This window comes from Callospermophilus lateralis, chromosome 3 (assembly GCF_048772815.1).
Source record: "Callospermophilus lateralis isolate mCalLat2 chromosome 3, mCalLat2.hap1, whole genome shotgun sequence".
Classification (NCBI taxonomy): Eukaryota; Metazoa; Chordata; class Mammalia; order Rodentia; family Sciuridae; genus Callospermophilus; species Callospermophilus lateralis.
Window position 1 is genome coordinate 170,484,509 of NC_135307.1, and position 21,634 is coordinate 170,506,142.

At 37.0% G+C, this 21,634-nt stretch overlaps 1 protein-coding gene across 3 annotated transcripts in view; it reads left to right on the forward strand.

The window, feature by feature from the left end:
- Positions 1 to 21,634, forward strand: part of Dnaaf9 (dynein axonemal assembly factor 9) — a 148,487-nt gene that overhangs the window by 35,026 nt on the left and 91,827 nt on the right. For all 3 annotated transcript variants that reach the window (XM_076851594.2, XM_076851593.2, XM_076851595.2), the window contains 3 exons: positions 617 to 723; positions 8,028 to 8,105; positions 20,615 to 20,713. In XM_076851594.2, coding sequence (XP_076707709.1) covers positions 617 to 723; positions 8,028 to 8,105; positions 20,615 to 20,713 — 284 coding nt within the window. The remainder of the gene's footprint in view (positions 1 to 616; positions 724 to 8,027; positions 8,106 to 20,614; positions 20,714 to 21,634) is intronic.

Genomic DNA, 21,634 nt, shown 5'->3' on the forward strand with positions numbered 1-21,634 from the left:
AGCCACTTACGTTCAGATAGAAGAACTGATAGGCTATTTAGTACAATTGATATATAGTCTCTATTGCTTATTACATAGAGTTTAGATGTGGGGCCTCTTGGTAATAAGAAATAATAATTTGTACAGTCATTTAAAAATATGCTTTCAGGCCAAAAATGGATGTGGAGAATAGAAAACCCAACAAATTTAGCAATATTTATGTTCTAGGTGGGAAAAAGCTTTGCGTGTTTAAGCTATTGTTAAAGGAAAATTTTTGATTTGGTAGTTTGCCCTTGAGGAAGTTGATTGCTTAATTCTTAGGGGAAAGAGTCAATTTTGGGTCTGTTAATTATACCTACTAAATAATGCAATTCAAATATAATAGACTACTCATTTTTTACTTAATTACTTAATTAGGAAACCAATATCACTTGCTTATGCTTTTAATTTTCCTTGGCTTTTATTATGTATTTCTAGTTTCAATACCTAACTGTTTTATCTGTTTGAAATTTATTTTACCAGATGAGATCCTGGTGAACTTGTGAGAAGTAATGCCTGTCCAGCCACATTAGATCAGGTTTAGACTGTTATATCTAGGATGCTATTTGATATGTGTTGTTGTATTTGATTCCTCTAGGTCACTTGCAGATATTTGATATGTTTGTGGTGGAAAAATGGCCAATTGTACAGGCCTTTGCACTGGAGGGCATTGGAGGGGATGGATTTTTTACAATGAAATATGAGGTATGTATGAAAGGTAATATGTTTGGGTTTTGTGTGCCACTGGACTATTTTTGTGAAGGACCCACAATGTAAGTGTGCATTGTTATAACACATTGAAAACTGGCAGTTACCTCCCATATGCTAAACAGGTGCTCTATCACTGAGCCACAACCCCAGCCCCACAAGCTTGTATTCTTTTTTTTTTTCCTTCTTTTAAAAATATTTATTTTTTAGTTTTAGGTAGACACAGTATCTTTATTTTATTTTTATGTGGTGCTGAAGACCGAACCCAGTGCCTCGCGCATGCCAGGACATGGGACAAATTAGAAGACTTGAAATGGAAAACAGTTGCTATTTGAAGCTAGTTCCAAACTGAGCTCTTACATCCTCTCTTCTTGAAGTTTCTCTTGGAATTTTCTTTCCCCATTTTGAGTTAGGTCTTCCTGTCTACCCCTATAGCACCCAAGACTGACTTCTCTTGCAGCATTTGTCCTGTTGTCACATTTGTCATACATACTCCACTCACCCACTCACTTCTGGTCTCTGACTGCAGGCTCCTTGAGTAGGTATACAGAGCCCTGTTTTTGTTGTTTTTTGTACCTCAGTCAGGTAATTTGACAACTGTTCAAGAACAATGAAAAGGACAATGCAGGGTTTTGTATAAATATAGTATTAGTAGAGGAAATAAAATAGTTAGCTTTTGTGGTAAGACAAAATCTTTTATTTCAGTATTCCTTGCATCTAGGAGATAATGAATAAATATTTGTCAAGTGAATTAATGAGTGAGTCTGGGAGATGGGATCATTCAGGTAGAGAGTAGGGAGGATGGCCTTGTAGACTAGTAGCATGGACGACAGGCATTCATATGCCTCCATAGGATCACCACTGACATGACCTGCCCCAGCACAGGAAACTGGGGATGGGGAGCATTGTCATGCTAGAAATGGGGACATTCTGTTAGGGAGGGAGTAAGTGGGACCTTTATTTTAATTTTTGCTGTGCTGGGAATTGAACCCAGGTCCTCATGCATTTGAGGCAAGTGTTATACTACCCGCAGCCCTAAGTGTGACCTTTAGAAACAAGGCACAGGGCTGATTCCTGGCTTTCCTTCTGAGAAGTATCAATATCCTCAGGACATATGGAGGTTTGCCTGGTGGGAACACATCACATCCTCTAATATGAAGCAGCATATGCTAAAGGAGGGCTAGAGGGAAGATGGATACTATCACTTGGACTGTACCTTTCCTGCTCCCAAAGCACAGTATTCTCATACTGACTACAAGTAGCAGAGCATTAACAAAGCTGCAAGAGCTGCCACTGTTAGGAAATAATACTCTAATTCAGATGAGAAGGAGATTGAAGGGAGACAGGCCCTGTGGGACATAGAGGAAGCTAAACAGTTTTAAAATAATAGAATATATTTTTTTGTAATTAATTGTATGAACTAAGCACTTACAGAGTACCTTTTCTTTCTTTTTTTTTTTTTTTTTTGGTGGGGTTCTTTTTTTTTGTCTTTTTTTTTTTTTTTTGGAACTGGGGGTTGAACCCAGGGCTTTGCGAATGCAAGGCAGATGCTTTGCCACTGAGCTGCAATCCCAGCCTATTACAGAGTACCTTTTCTATGCCAGCACTTCATGTTAAAAAAAAACCCTCCAAGCTAGGTACTACTTTATGTCTCTCTTTTATAGAAAGGTTAGATGAATTTCCCAAAGTCACAGTGAGTGGCAGGGCTGGGGCAAGGTGGTCTGCCTTCTGAGGCTGTGCCCCTGACCCTAGGCTATAGCTTGATGGTATACTAGAAGGCTGTAGTGTTGATGTAACCCAAGTGAGACGGGCTTTTGGCCTTAACGTATGGCACATCATGAAGTCATGTTTGCAGGAACAAAAAACAAAAACCTCTCCTCAAAATTTTTGAAAGATAATGTAGATCTATACTAGAGAGAGACCATGAGAAGGAAAATATATGCATCATATTTACTACAAGGTTCCTTTCTCCAGCTCCTGCCCTTGTATGTAACTGCTAATTTTTATTCTCCCAGCTACTCTTTTTTGTCTCCATCTCATTTACTTCATCTAGTTATTTTTTTTTTTACTTTTTTTTTAGTTGTAGATAAACACAGTATCTTTATTTACTTATTTTTATGTAGTGCTGAGGATTGAACCCAGGGCCTCATACATGCGAAGCAAGTGCTCTACTACTGAGCCACAACCCCAGTCCCCCCATCTAGTTATTTTCTTTACCCTACTCTTCCCAGTCCTTTATGGTGAGGAGTAGTTTGGTCTACAGATTGGCACTGCCAGTGTCCTCTCTATTTCACTTTGATAGCCTGATGACTGCCCAAGCCAAAAAGACTCTTGCCTTTATTTATTTGTTTGTTTGTTTGTTTATTTTGGGGTGCCGAGAATTGAACCCAAGGTGCTTAACCACTGAGCCACATCCCCAGCCCTTTTTAAAATATTTTATTTAGAGGCAGGGTCTCACACAGTTGCTTAGGGCTTCACTAAGATGCTGAACTTGAACTTGCTATCCTTCTGCCTTAGCCTCCTGAGCTGCTGCACCACAACTCCCGGCTATCTCTTGACTCTATGAAAGATAAGAAAAAGAGAACTATAGATACTTATAACTTAATTTTTAAAAATTCTATTTTATTGTATGGCCATACTTAAAGTCATTTGCTGGGTGTGGTGATGTACTCCTGTGATCCCAGCGGCTCAGGAGGCTGAGCCAGGAGGATTGCAAGTTCAAGGCCAGCCTCAGCAACTTAGCAAGGCCCTAAGCAACTTAGTGAAACCCTGTCTCAAAATTAAAAAACAAAAATTTAAAAAGGACTGAAGATATAACTCAGTGATTCAGTGATTAAGCCCCTCTGGGTTCAGTTCCCAGTACAAAAAAAAAAAAAAAAAAATTAATCCACCCATAGGGTGTTTTGTCTCTGATGTCATAGATGCCAGCATGAGAAAGGAAGCCAGACCCAGCCATAGTTTTTGCTTGGCATTTAGACTCATTACACTGGGTCATGGATATGGAGAACTATTTTTTCCTGGAAGCAGTAAGGGAAAGTTCCTCTGCTCAGGTTTTCCTGCCTCTGCATTCTTATTACCCTCCAGCTTCTGGAACTGTGAACTGCTAATGTTAATTTATAACAACCAGCTCCCTAAGGGGAGGATCCTAAGAGAAAGCTTCTGAAAAACAAGGCTACCATGAACATTCTTTTACTTATTTATGGACAAACGTAAGCTCTTCATATTGAGAGGTAGAATAAGATTTATGAAAAGGTGGAATAAGATTTATGAAATATAAGAAAGAGACCATAGCATACTAAATGCAAAGATAAATAACATGCTTTTTTAAAAATATTTTTTTTTATCAAAACAAAAGTGAAAAAAAACCCTCCCTTTTGTACTTTTTAAGAATGAAGTTTGTAAAAAAAGAAATGAGATATAGCAGGTGAGTAGAGTTAAAAGGGAGGTGGATGACTATAAGGAAAGATTGTAAAAAATCCATAATTCATTAGTAGAATTAAAATTTACATTAAAAAGAGATATCAGATTCAGTCCCCTCAAAAAAACTAATTAGTTGACATACTTGAAAAACTTTTTCAGAGTATGTTAGAAGGGGCTTCAACAGATTAGATTAGTGAAGAAGATGATAAAAGGACAGAGAATGAAAATTGGTGATATTAAAAATGAAGGAATTAGTTGAAGATTGTTATATAACAGCCTGTATCGCCCTCTGCCATTCCCCCTGCCACCTGAGTGACAGGCAATCAGGTATTTGCCAAGTGTTATCTTCACCTTAGCAAAAACAAATAATAGATAGAGGAAGTAAATCCACCTCCTCCCCACAGAAAAAATAGGTATAACAATGGTTTTCAAGAAACTAGGCATTGGGCAATGAAGAATAATGATTTCCTGAGAGGTGGAAATAAGCAAGGTGAACCCCATGATTGCTTCAGCTTACAACTTTGAGAAAATTCCTAGACTATGGCCCAAGGAGGTAAATTCAGGTAGATCCCAGTGTACTCCTTGAGTCAGAAGATGTGGTTAGTTCCTCCAGAATACCAAGACAGCCAGAATGCTAAAGAGAAAAGAACCACCAGAGAGAGAGAGCCAGTTCCTGAGATCTGCAGAGTCCCATACCTGAAGTATTCAGTGGAATATATTGATCATTGTACTTGTGTGTGAGGTAACTGCCAAGGCCTAGGAAAAAGAGCTGTCTTAAATGATTCAAGAAAAGTGCCTGCTTTGTGCTCAGGGTTGGGAATAGTGCCCCTTCCTGCTAGTTAGACTGGAAAAACATAATTGAGAGGCAGAGTACTCAGGACGGTTGGAGAATAACCATCCCTAGACTTAGCACTGCTTTACACCCTCATAATAATTCATAAAAAAATAAGACCTAAAAGGATCAACTTCACTGCATCTCAGAACAAAGCACAAGAATGTTTATAGGAATACAAATAAGATAAAATTCACAGTGCCTGGCACCCAAGATTATCAAGTTTGAAAGAAGTAGGGAAAACATGATTAATAATGAGGTAGTCAGTCATCATAATTTACCTTGAATTTGGCAGGGATTATAAATAAGTGATAGAGTGCTTGTCTAATATGATAGGCTGTGGGTTTAATCCCTAGCAATAAAACAAATAAATAAAATAAAATTCACTTAGAATTGACAGAAATATTAGAATTAGTAGATAAGGACATTAAACTATTATTATAACTATATTCTATATTCAAGGAACTGTAGGAAAGTTTAAGACATAGAAGATACAAAAAAGACCAGACCCAAATAAAACTTTTAGAGATGAAACTGTAGTAGCTAACCTAAAAAAATACATTAGCTGAGATTGGCTATTGTAGAAAAAAGGATTAATGAATTTGAAGCAATAGTAGAAGTAACTATTCAAGGTGAAACACAGAGATCTTAAAGAATTTTTTTTTTTTTTTAAAAAGGGGGGGTGGGCACAGTCATGAGAACAGAATAAAAATTTGAAAAAAAAAGTTTGTTTCCCACTTAATCCCTTTTAGAAAGTTATTGAATGTTCTGTGTCAGTAAACAAGGAGGTTAACCAAGAAAAAGGAGAAAAGTAAGTCATGGGACTAAATCTGTCATCTAAGAGCTTCAGGATAATAGCAAAGAGAAGACTCAAAGTGAATGTTGTAGCAGTGCAAGCTTGCACAACAACTGGACCAGAGTGAAACAAGGGAAGAAAGAGAATGGAGTATTTTAGTTTAAGTCAGTTGTTCTCAGTTGGGGATGATTTTGCCCTCTCCTGCTCTCAAACATTTGACAATATTGGAAATATTTTTGGTTTGGCTTTGAAGTGAAGGGAGGTGCTATTAGCAACCAGTGAATAGAGGCCACAGAGGCTTCTCAGCATCCTATATTACATAGGGGAGACCCCACACAGCAAAGAAATACCAGGTCCTAAATGACAATAGTATCATTGTTGAGAAATCTTTTAATAAACAAGTTGGGTTGAGCAGTTAAAAAGTTTAGGATTAATTTCTAAAAATTAAGCAAATTTAAAAAAATGAAGCTGTGGGCTAGACAATGTGACACACATCTATAATACCAGCTTTTTGGGAAGATGAGGTGGGAGGATCACAAATTTGAGCACAGCCTGGGTAACAGAGAGACTGTCTCAAAAAAAAAAACAAAACATCTGTTAGTACTTCTAAGAAAATTAAAATAAGAGAAAAATAAAAATAAGAAAGCAAAAAGTAGTTTGACCACAGGAATGGGAAGTCATACTCCGTGTACATATAATATGTCAAAATACATTCTACCATCATGTATATCTAAAAGCAACAAATTTAAAAAATTACATTAAAAAAGAAATGCATCTGCATTTAGCCTTCAATAAATAATATTTATAAAGTTTTTAGTGTCATAAGTAATAATTAGTGATGTAAACAAAAAAGTAGTATCATGATGGAAAGTAATGTTATGGTAAGTGTGTGTAGAGAAAAAGTGTGGGAATGGGTTGAGCATAGGAGAGCTGCATCTTTGCCATAAGTTAATATTTAATTTCTGGATTGATAAGAAGTAGTGATATGGTTAGGGTTGTGGCTCAGTGGTAGAGCACTTGCCTAGCACGTGGGAGGCACTGGGTTCAATACTCAGCACCACATAAAAATTTAAAAATATAAATAAAGGTATATAAAAAAAGTTTAGTTAAAAAGAAAGAAGAAGCAGTGATAAAAACATACATCAAAATGTGGAAGTACATAAAAAACATTATCATGCCCACCCACAAGAATGGGGCCCTAATTAGGATAAGATATATTCCATGCTGGTATAATTTTATCAAAATGGGATCTACTGTCATGTAAACTAAGAAGAACCAATAAAAAATAAATAAATTTTAAAAAGAAAATGTTAAAAGCTCTAAATGGTCACTTCTGAGAAGTGAAACTAGTGGAGGTTTGTAAAAGGTCAGAATAGGGGATTAGAATTTTTTTATTGCAAGCTTTTATACTATTAGATATTTTATACCATGGACACATTATTTTGATTAAAATTTTATTTTAAACAAAGGCAAAAACACAGTGGACATGTCTGCATGTACATAGATTAAATATATACATATTTGTATATACGTATGTACGTGTATATGTGTACACACATATTGGACATAATCAAAGAATATTCCAGAGATTCTGGAAAAAAAAAGTTTTCTTGAATGAGAAAGCATTTTTTTAAAAATGCTTTTAATTGACTGAAATTTTTGATTTATTATTTTAATCACACTGGGTTCATACCAAGGTAGTAATTTTTTTTTTTTTTTTTTTTTTTTGGTACTAGGATTGAACCCAGGTGCTCTCTACCATTGAGCTGCAGCCCCAGTCTTTTTTTTTTTTTTTGTGTGTGTGTGTGTGTGTGTGGGCGGGTACCGGGGATTGAACTCGGGGGGCACTCCACTAATGAGCCACATCTCCAACCCCATTTTGTATTTTATTTAGAGACAGGGTCTCACTGAGTTGCTTAGTGCCTCACTTTTGCTGAGACTGGCTTTGAACTTGTGATCCTCCTGTTTCAGCCACCTGAGCTGCTGGGACTACAGATCTGTGCCATCGGGCTAATCCCAGTTCTTTTTATTTATTTTTAATTTTTATTTTGAGACAGATTCCAAGGTGCTAAGGGTCTTGCAGAATTGCTGAAGCTGGCCTTGAACTTGCAATCCTCCTGCATCCTCCCAAGTTTCTGGAATTTTAATTGCTCATTCTAGCACCAAGATATTAATTTCGGAGCTTCAGAAAATAACTTTGATTGTTCTAATGAATTGAATTAATTATTTTAATGTCTTTGCCTTTTGTTGCAGTTGCAGGATGTGAGTTTGAATCTCTGGAATGTCTACAGCAAGATGGATCCTGTGTCTCTGGAGAATTTGCTATCAGAAGTAAGGAGCCAAATAATGTTTAATTTATGAATATTTGTCAGCTCAATTATCCACTAAAAATATTTAACTTGAATAAATGCTTTAATCAAAGAATAATTTCTTCCTAGAGTATTATCTTGAACTTGTTGGGGGTAGAAGGGAGTCTGGAAAAAGAAATAGTACCTTTTCTATTCTGAGGAAGCCTTGCCTCAGGCAAAACCAAGACCTCTTACCTGGTCCAGGATTTAAGTTTTCCTTAAAGACATTCTTTCTGTTTGGCTGCACTTTAGTAAAATAATGCAGATAATATATTTTTGGGTAGCATGAAAAGATACAAAGACGGGATGTGGCTTAAAGGAATCAAGGACTAGAGCAGAGGCAGCAAGCTTGTTCTTAGAGGCTAGCTGGTAATATTTTTATGTTACATATCTCTGTTGCAGCTGTTTAGCAATGCCATTGTAGCTTGAAAGCAGCATCAGACAATGCTTAAACAAATGGGTGTGTCTGTTCCAAAGAAACCTTGTTTACAAAAATATGTGGCCTTCCTGTAGGCTGTAATTGCCATCTCCTCAGACATTAATTGTTTATGTAAACTTAGAAAACAATTTTCAGGGTGGGAGGAGCAATTTGCAATTCGAACTAACCCTATAGGAATAAGTAAACAACCCTATAGGAATGGTTGAGCAGTCAATGTGTGTGCGTCTCAGTAGATATGGGTGGGTGCTCATTGTCATGGACTTGAGTATTCAGTATGTTTGGCTTTTTAAAAAATTGGTCAGGGTTTACCTGCTAAATATCTGTGAGATGTCACTTTAATTTTGTACTGCTCAGTTAGAATAGGGTAGAACAGAATGTGTTTACTGTTATTTTAGATAACTATCAGTAATTTTTAAAGAGTATCTGAGACCAATGCATTGGGAGGGTGCATGAAGGTGAAAAGTCCCTGTCCAAGGAAGAGCGCACGAGACACTGGCTGCAAAAAACATGAGGCAATTTATTGATACACAGACGCCTGCGGGTGCTCAGCAAAACCTCAGCTGGAGCTTTGGTGAACTGGCACACCGGGCTTTGGGGTACAGGTCTTTTATAGGATAAAGGGTCAGGTTTCGCGCACGGTAAGCAACAGGTTTCTTATTGGTTATTTTGAACCCAGCATATAGATTACCTAAAGGGCAAAGTTGTTCTTCACTTTATGTTATCAGTTCCTATTTGCCTAAGAATGCCCTGGGACCTGGTTTTTTTTTGTTGTTGTTGTTCTTTTTCAACCATCCTGTCCTTTCACAATAGACTACCCTTAACTGATTAACAGATAGACCTCTCTGATGGTTTCACAATGGGGCCTGGGGTTTCTGGCTGGGGTCTTTCAAAGGAAATTAGAAAATCTCTATTTTATAATATAAAATATTCCAGGATCATGAAGGATTTTTTCTCTCTGCCTTGGAACTAGCTATTTCTTTAAGGGGCTACTTATTTTTATTTTTTCTTACTTTATTATTTAGAATAATATTTAGAGACCATGAACTGGGCACTGGATATGGTTCATGCTACTGTGGGGATCATGGTTGTACTCCTTTGAGTAGGCAGAGTGAGAAAATAAAAAAAGATAAGAAGGAAAGGAAAAGACACAATTTCAAAAATTGTATTTCCATAGAATAGCAGAAAATTTGAATTTATATATCGAAAAAGGGATGCCATCACTCAGAGAAAATTGCCCTAGAATGATTAACACTGAGACATATGTTAGTAAAATTTGTAGACTTCTCCCAAAAAACTCAACAATAAAATGCTTTGGTAGCCAGGCACAGATAAAGGGGAAATTCAAGCTGGCCTTGGATTTCTCCACAGCAAATAAAAAGTAAGGTAATACCTATAATAAAGTCCTCAAGGAAAAAGTAATTCCCAAATTTTATATCGAGTTTCACGTATAAAGGCAGAAAACCTTTTGAATGTATAAGTACTGAGACACATGGTTCTCGAGAGCTTCTGAAGAAACCAAATTTGAGTACAAATTTCATCCAACCAAACTATAATTGGAAAAAATACAACAAAAGGACTGGCAATGAGCATAGATAGATCTTTAATTATAGACTAAAACTGAAGCATTTTTGAGCATTATGATGGTTCAATGCAATGTAAATGTATTAACCTTTCTTATATGAATGATGTAACTAAAAAAATGATGGTAGAAGGAAGAAGAGGTTGCATGTTGAATCTTTAATTCCTAGAAAGTAGAATATCAAAAAATGCCATTTAGAACCCTCCTAAAATCAAGTAATAAAGACAAGAACATTATTTAACAGAGAATAAAATTGGATGGGTAAAGGAGAGAGGTAAGAAAAAGAAATATGCTAATGTAAAGAGGAAAACAAATTAAAGTGTTTATCCTACTCTCAATCGCCACCCCACACAACACCTCTTAGGCCAGGTGTGTGGGGGTATTTTTTCCTACAAGCAGGTTGCATGCCCACTGTACAGGTGAATTTCTTCATATTTTTTTTTTTTTTTAGAATTTTTTAATATTTATTTTTTAGTTCTCGGCGGACACAACATCTTTGTTTGTATGTGGTGCTGAGGATCGAACCCAGGCCGCACGCACACCAGGCGAGCGCGCTACTGCTTGAGCCACATCCCCAGCCCCCGTATATTTTTTTTAATATTTATTTTTTTTAGTTGTAGTTGGACACAATACCTTTATTTTATTTATTTATATGTGGTGCTGAGGATTGAACCCAAGGCCTCTCTACTGCTGAAGCACAACCCCAGCCCACCTTCATATGTTTTTATGAGTGCATTCTTTTACTTTGTAGCCACAATCACTGTTTTGATCCTCATCTGAAGATTGGAGTTAAGGGAAGTGACTAGCTTCCCCACCCATTTCCTTCATTATCACATTTTGTAAAGTCCTTCTTATCTCACTGCAAGCTTTCCTAGGTAATTAATAGTTTTTATACCAACAAAGAATATAGATAAACAGTCAGTGGAGAAGATGCTTAGGGTGAGGCATGTGGGAGTGGGAGCAGAGCTTCCTTATCCTTTCCAGAAACCTTTACATTTATCAGCTTTCTAGAACTTGTCCAAACCCTTTCCTTTAGGTTTTTAATGGAAGTTTTGTTAAGTAGTCATGATTGATTTTATCCTTGGCGATTAGCTTAAGCTATAGTCCCTCTTTCTTTCCGCAAGGTTTCAGGGTAGGGCTGAAAGTTCTGCTTATCATGCCTTGGTCTTTGCCCTTTTAAAAGCTATCTGGGGTGCCTGGCCTCCAGTTATCTCATTAGCATATAAAAGACAGTTATCACTTTGGCAATCCCAAGGGCTTTAGGAAACTGGGAGGAAAACCAGATATATAATTCACAATAGCATAACTAGTTTTATTTGAATATGATCAGAGATTAATAGATAGTAAGGAAATTGAGCATTAAGACTTACATTAATTACCAGGTAGACAGTAGAACTGAGAAGTAATAATTTTTTAAAAACAACTTATTAAATTTTAAATGTTAATGAAAAGGGAAGATAAAACTGAAATTGGAAAATAATATTTAGAAAGTAAAATCATGAAAACACTCATATCAAAGTACATGAAATATAACTAAAGCAAGAATTAGAAGAAATTTTTAAATGAAAAAATTCAGTAAGTGAATACTTAGGGGGAGAAAAATAAGCAAAGAAGTAATTAAAAGGAAAGAAGAAACTATTGAATTAGAAAACAGGAAAATAGTAGAACTCATAATTAAGCTCAAAACTGATACTTTGAAATTGAGAATAATGATATGTATAAAACTATTAGCTCAGTTGTGATAGGTTATTTATTTATTTTTTGTAAGTTTCCTTTCCTTTCATGGCCTTGGTATAGTTGGCAGTGTATGGAGTATTATTTTCTGTTCTGCTGTTTTTGGCTTTGGTCATGTATCCTTGCTTTGACCAGTGTAATGTAAATGGTCATAACATGACATGTCTGAGCAGAGGATTTTAATGTATTCATGTGGTTCATTTTGCCCATTGCTATAACCCAAAGACCTGAAATCTAAAATAATCAATTGAGAAAAGGTATAGAAGGCATAGGAATGCATAGTTTCATGGGTGAATTCTATTAAAACCTTAAGATATAGTCCCAGAGCTACTTAGAAGGAAAATTCCAGTCCTCAAAATATTTGAATTTAGTGATGAATTAATTTAAACTAAAGAATTTAGAAAAAGAATAACTTAAAAACTTTTACTTGAAGTTAACTATGATATCAAACCCCAACAAATGTAGCTAAACAAATTATAAATGAGTCTCATGTGAATATTGGTACCTATATATTAAATAAAATATTAGCAAACATAAACTAATATTATGTTAACATTTTATAATGAAATAGGATTTATTAAAGGTTCGGTATTTCTATATTAGGAAATATATTATAATCATATGCTGATTTTTTTCCTCCATAGAAGTTGAAAGGAATTTGATAAAATTGAATATCATGTTTAAACATTTCTAATTAAGTAAGAGTATAAAAAAAAATAAACCTGAACTTTTTCTTTTTTGAAAAGATATCATCATCCTCCCATGGCTAACAATTTTCAAAAAAATTGAAAATTAAAAAATATATAACATTAACAATACAGGAGGGGCTGGGTTGGGTTGTGGCTCAGTGGTAGAACACATGACTGGCTTGTGTGAGGTACTGGGTTCGATTCTCAATACCACATATAAATAAATAAATAAAGGCCCATCAACCATATATATATATATATGAAACAATGATGAGGGTGAGAAAGAGGTAGTTCAGGAGTATTTTCCAATGTCTGAGACTCATGTCCCACTTGCATACCCTACCCTGAATGTGAAGACACTGCAGGTCTCATATGGGGGCTAGATATCCACTGTTTTGAGAACACTACAAGTATTTCTGGAGTCATTGGAGAGGGTCCATTCTTTTTAATTGTGCCTGAACCGTAGTGACCATCATACAGTTGAAGAAGCAGAAATAACTGTATATCAGTCCCCTTTCTAATTTTCTGACTTGCCATAAACTTCATATTCTTAGATCATGTTAAGAAGGGCTAAAAAGTCCTTTTAATATCTAATAGTAGACTTCACATCTGTCCTAAGGTTTAAAGGCCAAGAGCCAGATTTAATTTTATTTAAAAACAATAAAGTAAGTGCTCAGTATTACTTCTCAGAAGAGTAGCTGCTGCAGTAGTAGTGGGAAGATAAGAGTTAAGGGAATAACCCTTTCTAGGAATGCTAAGGATTATTTCTCAGAGGACTCATGTAGAATCAGGGATTTTCCAAATAGAGGATAAGTTGATATGAACATTCTAGGCACAGGGAAGGAACATGTCTGAAAGCCTTAGAATCATCCTCTTTTGCACATTGAGAGGTGCTCCTCAACTGTGGCTGCCTTAAGCCATCCCTTGCCTGACTAATAGAGATGGTGCCATGAGTATGGATTTTGAGTCACCCAAGACCTGCCTCTGCTGGATGCCAACCTAGGGCCCAGTTCTATCTAAAGTTCAGAGTCCTTGCCTACTGGGTAAGGGCTAAGGCACACTGGCATGTTCTTTGGATTTTCAAACTGTTGTTGCATTGTTAAGCTCGAATTCGGGACCCACAAAAGACCACCAGAGACCCAAGATCCATGTAAGCAGCAAAGAGGTGTTTATTGCGAGCTAGCTCGGTCCTCTGCACGCACACATAGCAACTGGTGATGCTGAGAGGCCCCGAACCCAGGGTTTGCAGCATTTTTATACATTTTTTGGAGAGGGCAGGGACTTCACATACATCATAGCCTCTTTCAGCAAATCATTACACATCGCGGGAAAATCAAATAACAACTCTAAAACATGATTAGCACATTTACTGGTGGGAACAAGTTGTCTAGGGGTGATTGGTCAATACAAAGGGGGTATTCGTTTGAACTGATTGGTTTAAGTCGAGAGGGGTGTACTTGCTGAACTACATGGTTTCCCAACATCATAAACTACTGGGAGGGTCATCTGGCATCCCAGGTATTTCCCTGTTTCATGCTGATTGGTGGCTGCTAGGGGGCTGCTATGGGTCCTCACCTAGCCTGACTGAGTCAGGGACACCTGGTGCAGCAGATCTCTCCTGTTATTTGTAGATAAACAACTTAGCAGGGTGGGAATGTGCGTAGGAGTGCTCTGTGGGTTTTTCCAAGGACAAAGGTCATGTCCCTTCCTTGGACAGGCTTTGCTCTGAGGTAGAGGCTGGTTTTTCAGCATATCTCACCTTGAGATTTGTACTGGAAGAGTCTAAGCAGATAGACTTTCCATCAAACTGATTGGTTCCACTTACCAGCACAAATCCATTTCCAAAAATGCAGTTTGTGCTGGGGAAAAGTTGTGTTATGCTCGAATTCGGGACCCCCAAAAGACCACCAGAGACCCAAGATCCATGTAAGCAGCAAAGAGGTGTTTATTGCGAGCTAGCTCGGTCCTCCGTGCACACACACAGCAACTGGTGATGCTGAGAGGCCCCGAACCCAGGGTTTGCAGCATTTTTATACATTCTTTAGAGAGGGCAGGGACTTCACATACATCATAGCCTCTTTTAGCAAATCATCACACACCGCGGGAAAATCAAATAACAACTCTAAAACATGATTAGCACATTCACTGGCGGGAACAAGTTGGGTAGGGGTGATTGGTCAGTACAAAAGGGGTATTCATTTGAACTGATTGGTTTAAGCCAAGAGGGGTGTACTTGCTGAACTACATGGTTTCCCAACACCATAAACTACTGGGAGGGTCATCTGGCATCCCAGGTATTTCCCTGTCTCATGCTGATTGGTGGCTGCTAGGGGGCTGTTATGGATCCCCACCTAGCCTGACTGAGTCAGGGACACCTGGCGCAGCAGATCTCTCCTGTTATTTGTAGATAAACAACTTAGCAGGGTGGGAATGTGCCTAGGAGTGCTCTGTGGGTTTTTCTAAGGACAAAGGTGATGTCCCTTCCTTGGACAGGTTTTGCTCTGAGATAGAGGCTGGTTTTTCAGTTGGAGAATGGTGTGTTTAGTGAAAAGCACACAGGCTCTAGGTGTCTTGTCTCTAAATAGTTCCACCCTTACTGCTTGTTAGTGTTGCATCCTCAGACAGGTTGCAACTGTGCCTCAGTCTGCTCATCTATAAATGGACATAGAGAACTACACAAGGCTATTAGGGAAATTAAAAGGGACAATATAGAGAAAACAATATTTCATGTAACTGCTAGTTGTTTTTAATATTAGAATTTATGGGGCTGGGGTTGTAGCTCAGTGGAAGTGCGCTCACCTCGCGTGTGGGGGACCCTGGGTTCAATCCTCGGCACCACATAAAAATAAACAAGTGAAATAAAGGTATTGTGTCTAACTACAACTAAAAAATAAATATTTAAAAAAATATACTAGAATTCATGACATCTTCCATTTCACTCAGAGCATGGAGCTGAAAGCAGTATTTAATAATATTGCCTCCTTCAAGGTGCTTTTTTGGAAGCAAAGTGCGTATCTTCTTCGTGTAACTCCTAAAGCATACAGTGTTTTATATCTAGAAGATAACCATTCAGTTGCTTTCTATCATAGACCCAAACCAAGGCACTGTCACTAGGGTAGGCCCTTAAAATGGAAATGTACCTTCAGGGTCTATTTCCAAACACATTCAGAAAACAAAATGGTATATTCTAATAACTAATAACTATGTTGGTTCCTTTTGCATTTTCAAGTCTCACAATTAAAGAATTCTAGTGTAGCTGAAAAGATTGTACAGAGTCATACACATGCTGAGGTGGAGAGTATCAGGTATAGTTTCACTGAGACCAGTGCATTATGGATGTCTGACAAATGTTAGGAGGTTTAAGTGGTTTAATTAGTCACAGCTAATTTTGTGCTGGCCTGCTACAGAGAGAGAAATTAACAAGTATTAAAGACATCTGATGTGCAAGGTATGATAATAAGTGCTTCATATAGATTATTTTCATTTAATTCCTGTAATATCTATAACATCTCTGTAAGGTAGGTAGTAGTTATCCCAGTTATATACAATAAGGTATTTTAGATTTAGAAAACTTCCTAGTCCAAGGTCACGTAGCCAGTAAGAGACAGAGCAGATGTTTTAGCACATCTTTCTATATTGAAACATAATTTCAGTGCTAGGATATGGTGGAAGCCAGCTTGAGATGGGGAGTGGATCTAGAACCAGAGGAGTCAGACAGTCATTTGAAGGTCTTGGTTAAATTATCAGTTGAAAAAGTAGGGAGTGTACTTCTCTTCATACTCCACAGGGATATATCTGAGTTAACCCTTGCCAAAGTGAGAAGGTAGTCCTGAACTTAGTTAACCCTTGCCAAAGTGAGAAGATAGTCCTGAATTTGGGATAAAGAGCACTGACTGGATGCAGTAACTGTGTGTCAGGAACCCAGACTCTGAAGTACTGATTTACTGGGACAAGGTATACATACACGTATAGTAAGGCAGTGTGACCTAGACCATGGCAGATTATCAATTACATGCATATTTGTATAGATGAAATACATATATGTAGGACTGAGGATGTAGCTTAGTAGTAGAGTGCTTACCTAGCCTATTAAGGTCCTGGGTTTGGTCCTCAGTACCACAAAGAAAGAGAGAGAGAGAGAGAGAGAGAGAGAGAGAGAGAGAGAGAGAGAGAGAGAACATTTCCAAAAATGCTAATGATGACTTTTATTCTATATTTTCTGGGTTTTCGGTAGTGAACAAATACTGCTTGTGCATTTGTTTTCAAAGACATTTTATTATTAAAACATCAAAGACGCACTTGGTACTCTGGTGTACACTTATAATCCAGCTACTTGGGAAACTGAGGCAGGAGGATCACCAAATTTGAGGCCAGCCTGGACAACTTAGTGAGACACTTATCAAAATAAAAAATAAGAAAGGATGGAGATGTAGCTCAGTAGTAGAGCATTTGCTTAACATGTGCAAGACCTTCAATTCAGTCCCTAGTAGTGCAAAAAATAATAATAATTAAGAAGGAAAATAAGATAAGAACACAGACTCAGACTCAGAAAATAGAATAAAACTAATGTACGGCCTAAAGAATTACAAAGCAAAACAATAGAACCTTGTTGGTCACTACAGAAGCAATCTGAATGTTTTTTTTTTTTTTTTTGCCAAACCCATTACCTCTTTTCCTCCTTGTCCAAGAATTCACTATCATGAATTCTTTTTTTTTTTTTTTTTTTGCGGAGGGGGTGATGGTGGTACCGAGGATTGAACTCAGGAGCACTCAACCACTGAGCCACATCTCCAGTCCCATTTTGTACTTTATATTTAGAGACAGGGTCTCATTGAGTTGCTTAGTGCCTCACTTTTACTGAGACCAGCTTTGAACTTTCTGATCCTCCTGCCTCAGCCTCCTGAGCTGCTGGGATAACAGGCATGCACCACCACGCCCAGCCATGAATTCTTTGGTAATCACCTCCTTATTTTTTCTTGCAGTTTTATCATCCAGTTTGCTTTCATTAACACATAGTTTAGCACTGTCTGCCTGTAGCTTGTGTATGTTTGTATGTGGGGGGTGTATTTTAGGTTTCTTTTAATCTATAGGTTCTCCTTTACCTCTTTGTTCTCTGTATCCTCTTACTCTCTATTTGTTGAAGAAGCTATTCCATTTTTCTTCTAGTTGTTCTCAGTTGGGATTCTGTTGATTTATTTCCATGATGTACTTTAAGTTTTCCTCTGTCTTTTGTATTTCCAGATAATTAGTCATTGAATCTAAAGGTTTAATCAGTTTCAAAATTGATACTTGGAGGAAAGTTTCCTTCCTAGGTATTGTATTCTTTTGAGGGGTAAGCATGGGGGATTGAACTCAGAGACATTTTACCACTGAGCCACATCCCCAACCCTCTTTATATTTTATTTTAAGATAGGTTCTCACTAAGTTGCTTAGGGTCTTGCTAAGTTGCTGAGGCTGGCTCTGAACTTGTAGTCCTCCTGCCTCAGCCTCCTGAGTCACTAGGATTACAGGTGTGGTGTATCTGGTGGGTATTGTATTCTTTATCAAAGAGCATATAAGATTTAATTGAGTCTCTTTTTCTTTGTTGAAACACCATTGCTATGCAATCATTATATCCCTAATTCACCATTGTACATTGGTAATATTTCAATTCTGTAATTCCTGCTTCATTTATATTCTAAAGAGAAATGTTTAACTTGCAATAAATAGTGGTGAGAAGCTCATATAGGACAAGCAGGATAAATGCCTGAACCTATCAGTTTTCAAAGTAAAGTTGGTTCCTTCACCATTCTTGATAAATAACAAATTAAGTTTTAAAAATATACATATAAATTTGAAGGCATAGATTTAAACATATTTGACACATTTATATTCATTGAAGATATCATCTTCAGTGATTCCATCTTTGGGTAGTGAACTCCCTTCAGACTGGTTCATATGTCCTTTTAACATAATACTGATAGTCCTTGATAAATTCCTTGCCAGCTACTATGATGAGTAGTAGCTGATAAGTATGATAAGATGTTTCAGGCACAAATTTTGTACAATTCCTGTCCCAGACCTGGACTTAGTCTTTTCTCTATTAAGTTCTGGGTTTTTTATTTGCATTGTAAATAGTATTTCAGCACCACAGTCTGCATGCTAGGAATGATCATTGCTACTGTTTTGGTCATTGCTTCTAGATCTCTCCAGTGGACAGCTAGGAAATTCTCTATCATGTGGGGTTTGTGTGTGTGTGTGTGTGTGTGTGTGTGTGTGTGTGTATGTGTGTGTGTATAGTCATGTGTCAATTAACAACAGGGCTACATTCTGAGAAGTGTATCATTGGACAATTTTATCATTGTGCATACATCATAAATTTATACAAACCTTGGTGGTATAGCCTATTACTCATCTAGAGTATATATACTATCATGTATGTGGTTCCTCATTAATCAGAACATCTTTATGTGGTGCATTGATTGTATATACATATATGTATACTATATATGCTTTATTCCATACTCTATAGAAGATATTCAGAAAATATCAACATTTTCACGTAAATGATTACTGAAATTTATATGTGTATCATATGTGTATATATGTGTGTGTACATATACACATACACAAATATCCATCTACAAATATTCTGGGCTCTAAGTAGAGAAGCCATTAGTGAGATTGTTGTTTTTAATAAGTATTCCCAGCAGAGGTTTATTTTATTTTATGTAGTGGTAGAGTCAGTGCATGGCTAGCATAGAGCCTATAGGTCTGAGTACTTATGCATCATCCACTGGAAGAGAAGAATGGAGGAGAGCAAAGATCTAACCTACAAAGCTTGTTGTAGTAAACAGAATGCCTAATGAGAGCAAGGTGTTAAACTAGATGCCTGACATATGTACCCTTACACCGTGCAAGATAGGCACTGAAGATAACTATACAGTTGAAGTACAAATTATTAGCAACTTCAAAATAAGGGCATAGGTATTACTTGAGGAGTATCTTAAGCAAATCATTTGGCATGTTCTTTGTTAGCTGATGATTCTTTAAAAGCTAATAGCAAAACCCATTGTGTGGTGGTTGGGAACAAGAATGAGTGCAAGAGGAGACTGAAAAGCTGATGGAATGGAGTAGAGAGTGGAAGCTGCACATAAAGGAGTCAACCAGGAAGGGTGCAGAGTTCTCAGTATTTACATGGCTACTAAGATTAGAGGGAGAAGAGGGCTCTGTGTCATTCCTGGCCCCACTTAACTTCTAACTAAGGTCAGCTAATTTGTACTTGAACAGAGCTTTATGATGTGTGACCTTTTGGGCACTTGGACATAGCACTATGTGCTTCATAAATAAGTTTTTCTCTCTGTCAAAGGTTGATAAATTGGGGCTGGGGATGTGGCTCAAGCGATAGCGCGCTTGCCTGGCATGCGTGCGGCCCAGGTTCGATCCTCAGCACCACATACAAACAAAGATGTTGTGTCCGCCGAAAACTAAAAAATAAATATTAAAAAAAATTTTAAAAAAAAGGTTGATAAGTTAATATGCTCGATGGTCATTACTGTTTTTTAAAAAAATTAACCTTTTGCAATTCAGTGGTATTTAGTAAGTTTACAAAATTGTGCAACCATCACAACAGTCAAATTTTAAAATATTTTTATAACCCAAAAAGTTTATGTATGCCCACTTGCAGTCATTCTGTATCCTCACTCCAAGCCATAAGCAATTACTATTCTGTGTTCTGTCTCTATATTTCATATGAATGGACTGTATTCTTGGTGGTCTTTTTGCATCTGGATATTTCATATAAATTTACCACATTCCTGGTAGTGTTTTGCATCTGGCTTTTTTCACTTCATGTTTTTAAGATTTTCTATGTAAAATAAATAAAAATTAAAAATAAAATAAAAAAGAAAAAATAAAGATTTGTCTGTGTGATAGCATCATCAGTTATGTGCTACAACATTTTAATCAGCATATATAAATATAGGATATTTTGAGATCAGTAGCAGTTTTATGGCTCTGGTTTTCTAAAGTACCTCTGTTTCATAATATTATCTCTTTCATTTTCTCCCCAGGATTTGGTTGCTTTAGAACATCAGTGGACTAGCTTCTTCGCTAATTTTGATACAGAAATTCCTTTCCTGCTAGAACTTTCAGAATCTCAGGCAGGCGAGGTATGTTAAGGGAAGGGTCAATGAAAGAAAGAATTGTTAATTTATTTGTTGTTTTTATTAAATTTTTTTACAAAATACACTATCAATCCTATATTATTGTTGTTTTGTAATTTGATTATCATTTTCTTAAACTATGTTATATGCCATAAAGAAATTCACCCCCCTGCCAATCTCTATATAAAAAGTTGTTTGGGGGCTGTGGATGTAGCTCAGTGATAGAGCATTTGCCTAGCATGAGCAAGGCCCTGAGTTTGATCCCCAGCACTGCAGAAGGGGTTGAGGGTGTTTTGTCTTTTTTCCTGTGCCAGCTTCTCTACTGGATGAATATTCACTTTTCAGTATGGTGGTGCCTTTGTCAGCCAGAAATTCTGTTGACCACTAGTTAATAATTTCTTCACATATCTCCTTCAAATGTCAAACTGTCTTTTTTTAATATTTATTTTTTAGTTGTAGTTGGACTCAATACCTTTATTTTATTTATTTATTTTTATGTGGTGCTCAGGGTCAAACCCAGGGCCTAGGTTTGCTAGGTGAGTGCTAGGTGAGTGCTCTACCGCTGAGCCACAACCCCAGCCCCCAAACTGCCTTTATAAGCAAACAATAATAGTGAGAAGTTACCAGTTTCAGACTAAAACACTCCATGAGTAAACTGAAGTATCTAGATTGAGAACCAAAAATTATAGACAAAAAAAACTGTGCCTTTTGTGTATATGTCACAGAAATTAGTCAACGTGGATTACAAGAGCTCTCCTGAATTGGACAGGGCAGAGGGTGGAAAGGGTGGGGGATGGGAATGGGAAAGACAGTAGAATGAATTGGACATAAATTTCCTATGTTCATATATGAATACATGACCAGTATAATTACACATCATATATAACCACGGAAAGTGGGAAGTTATACTCCATGTATGCATGATAT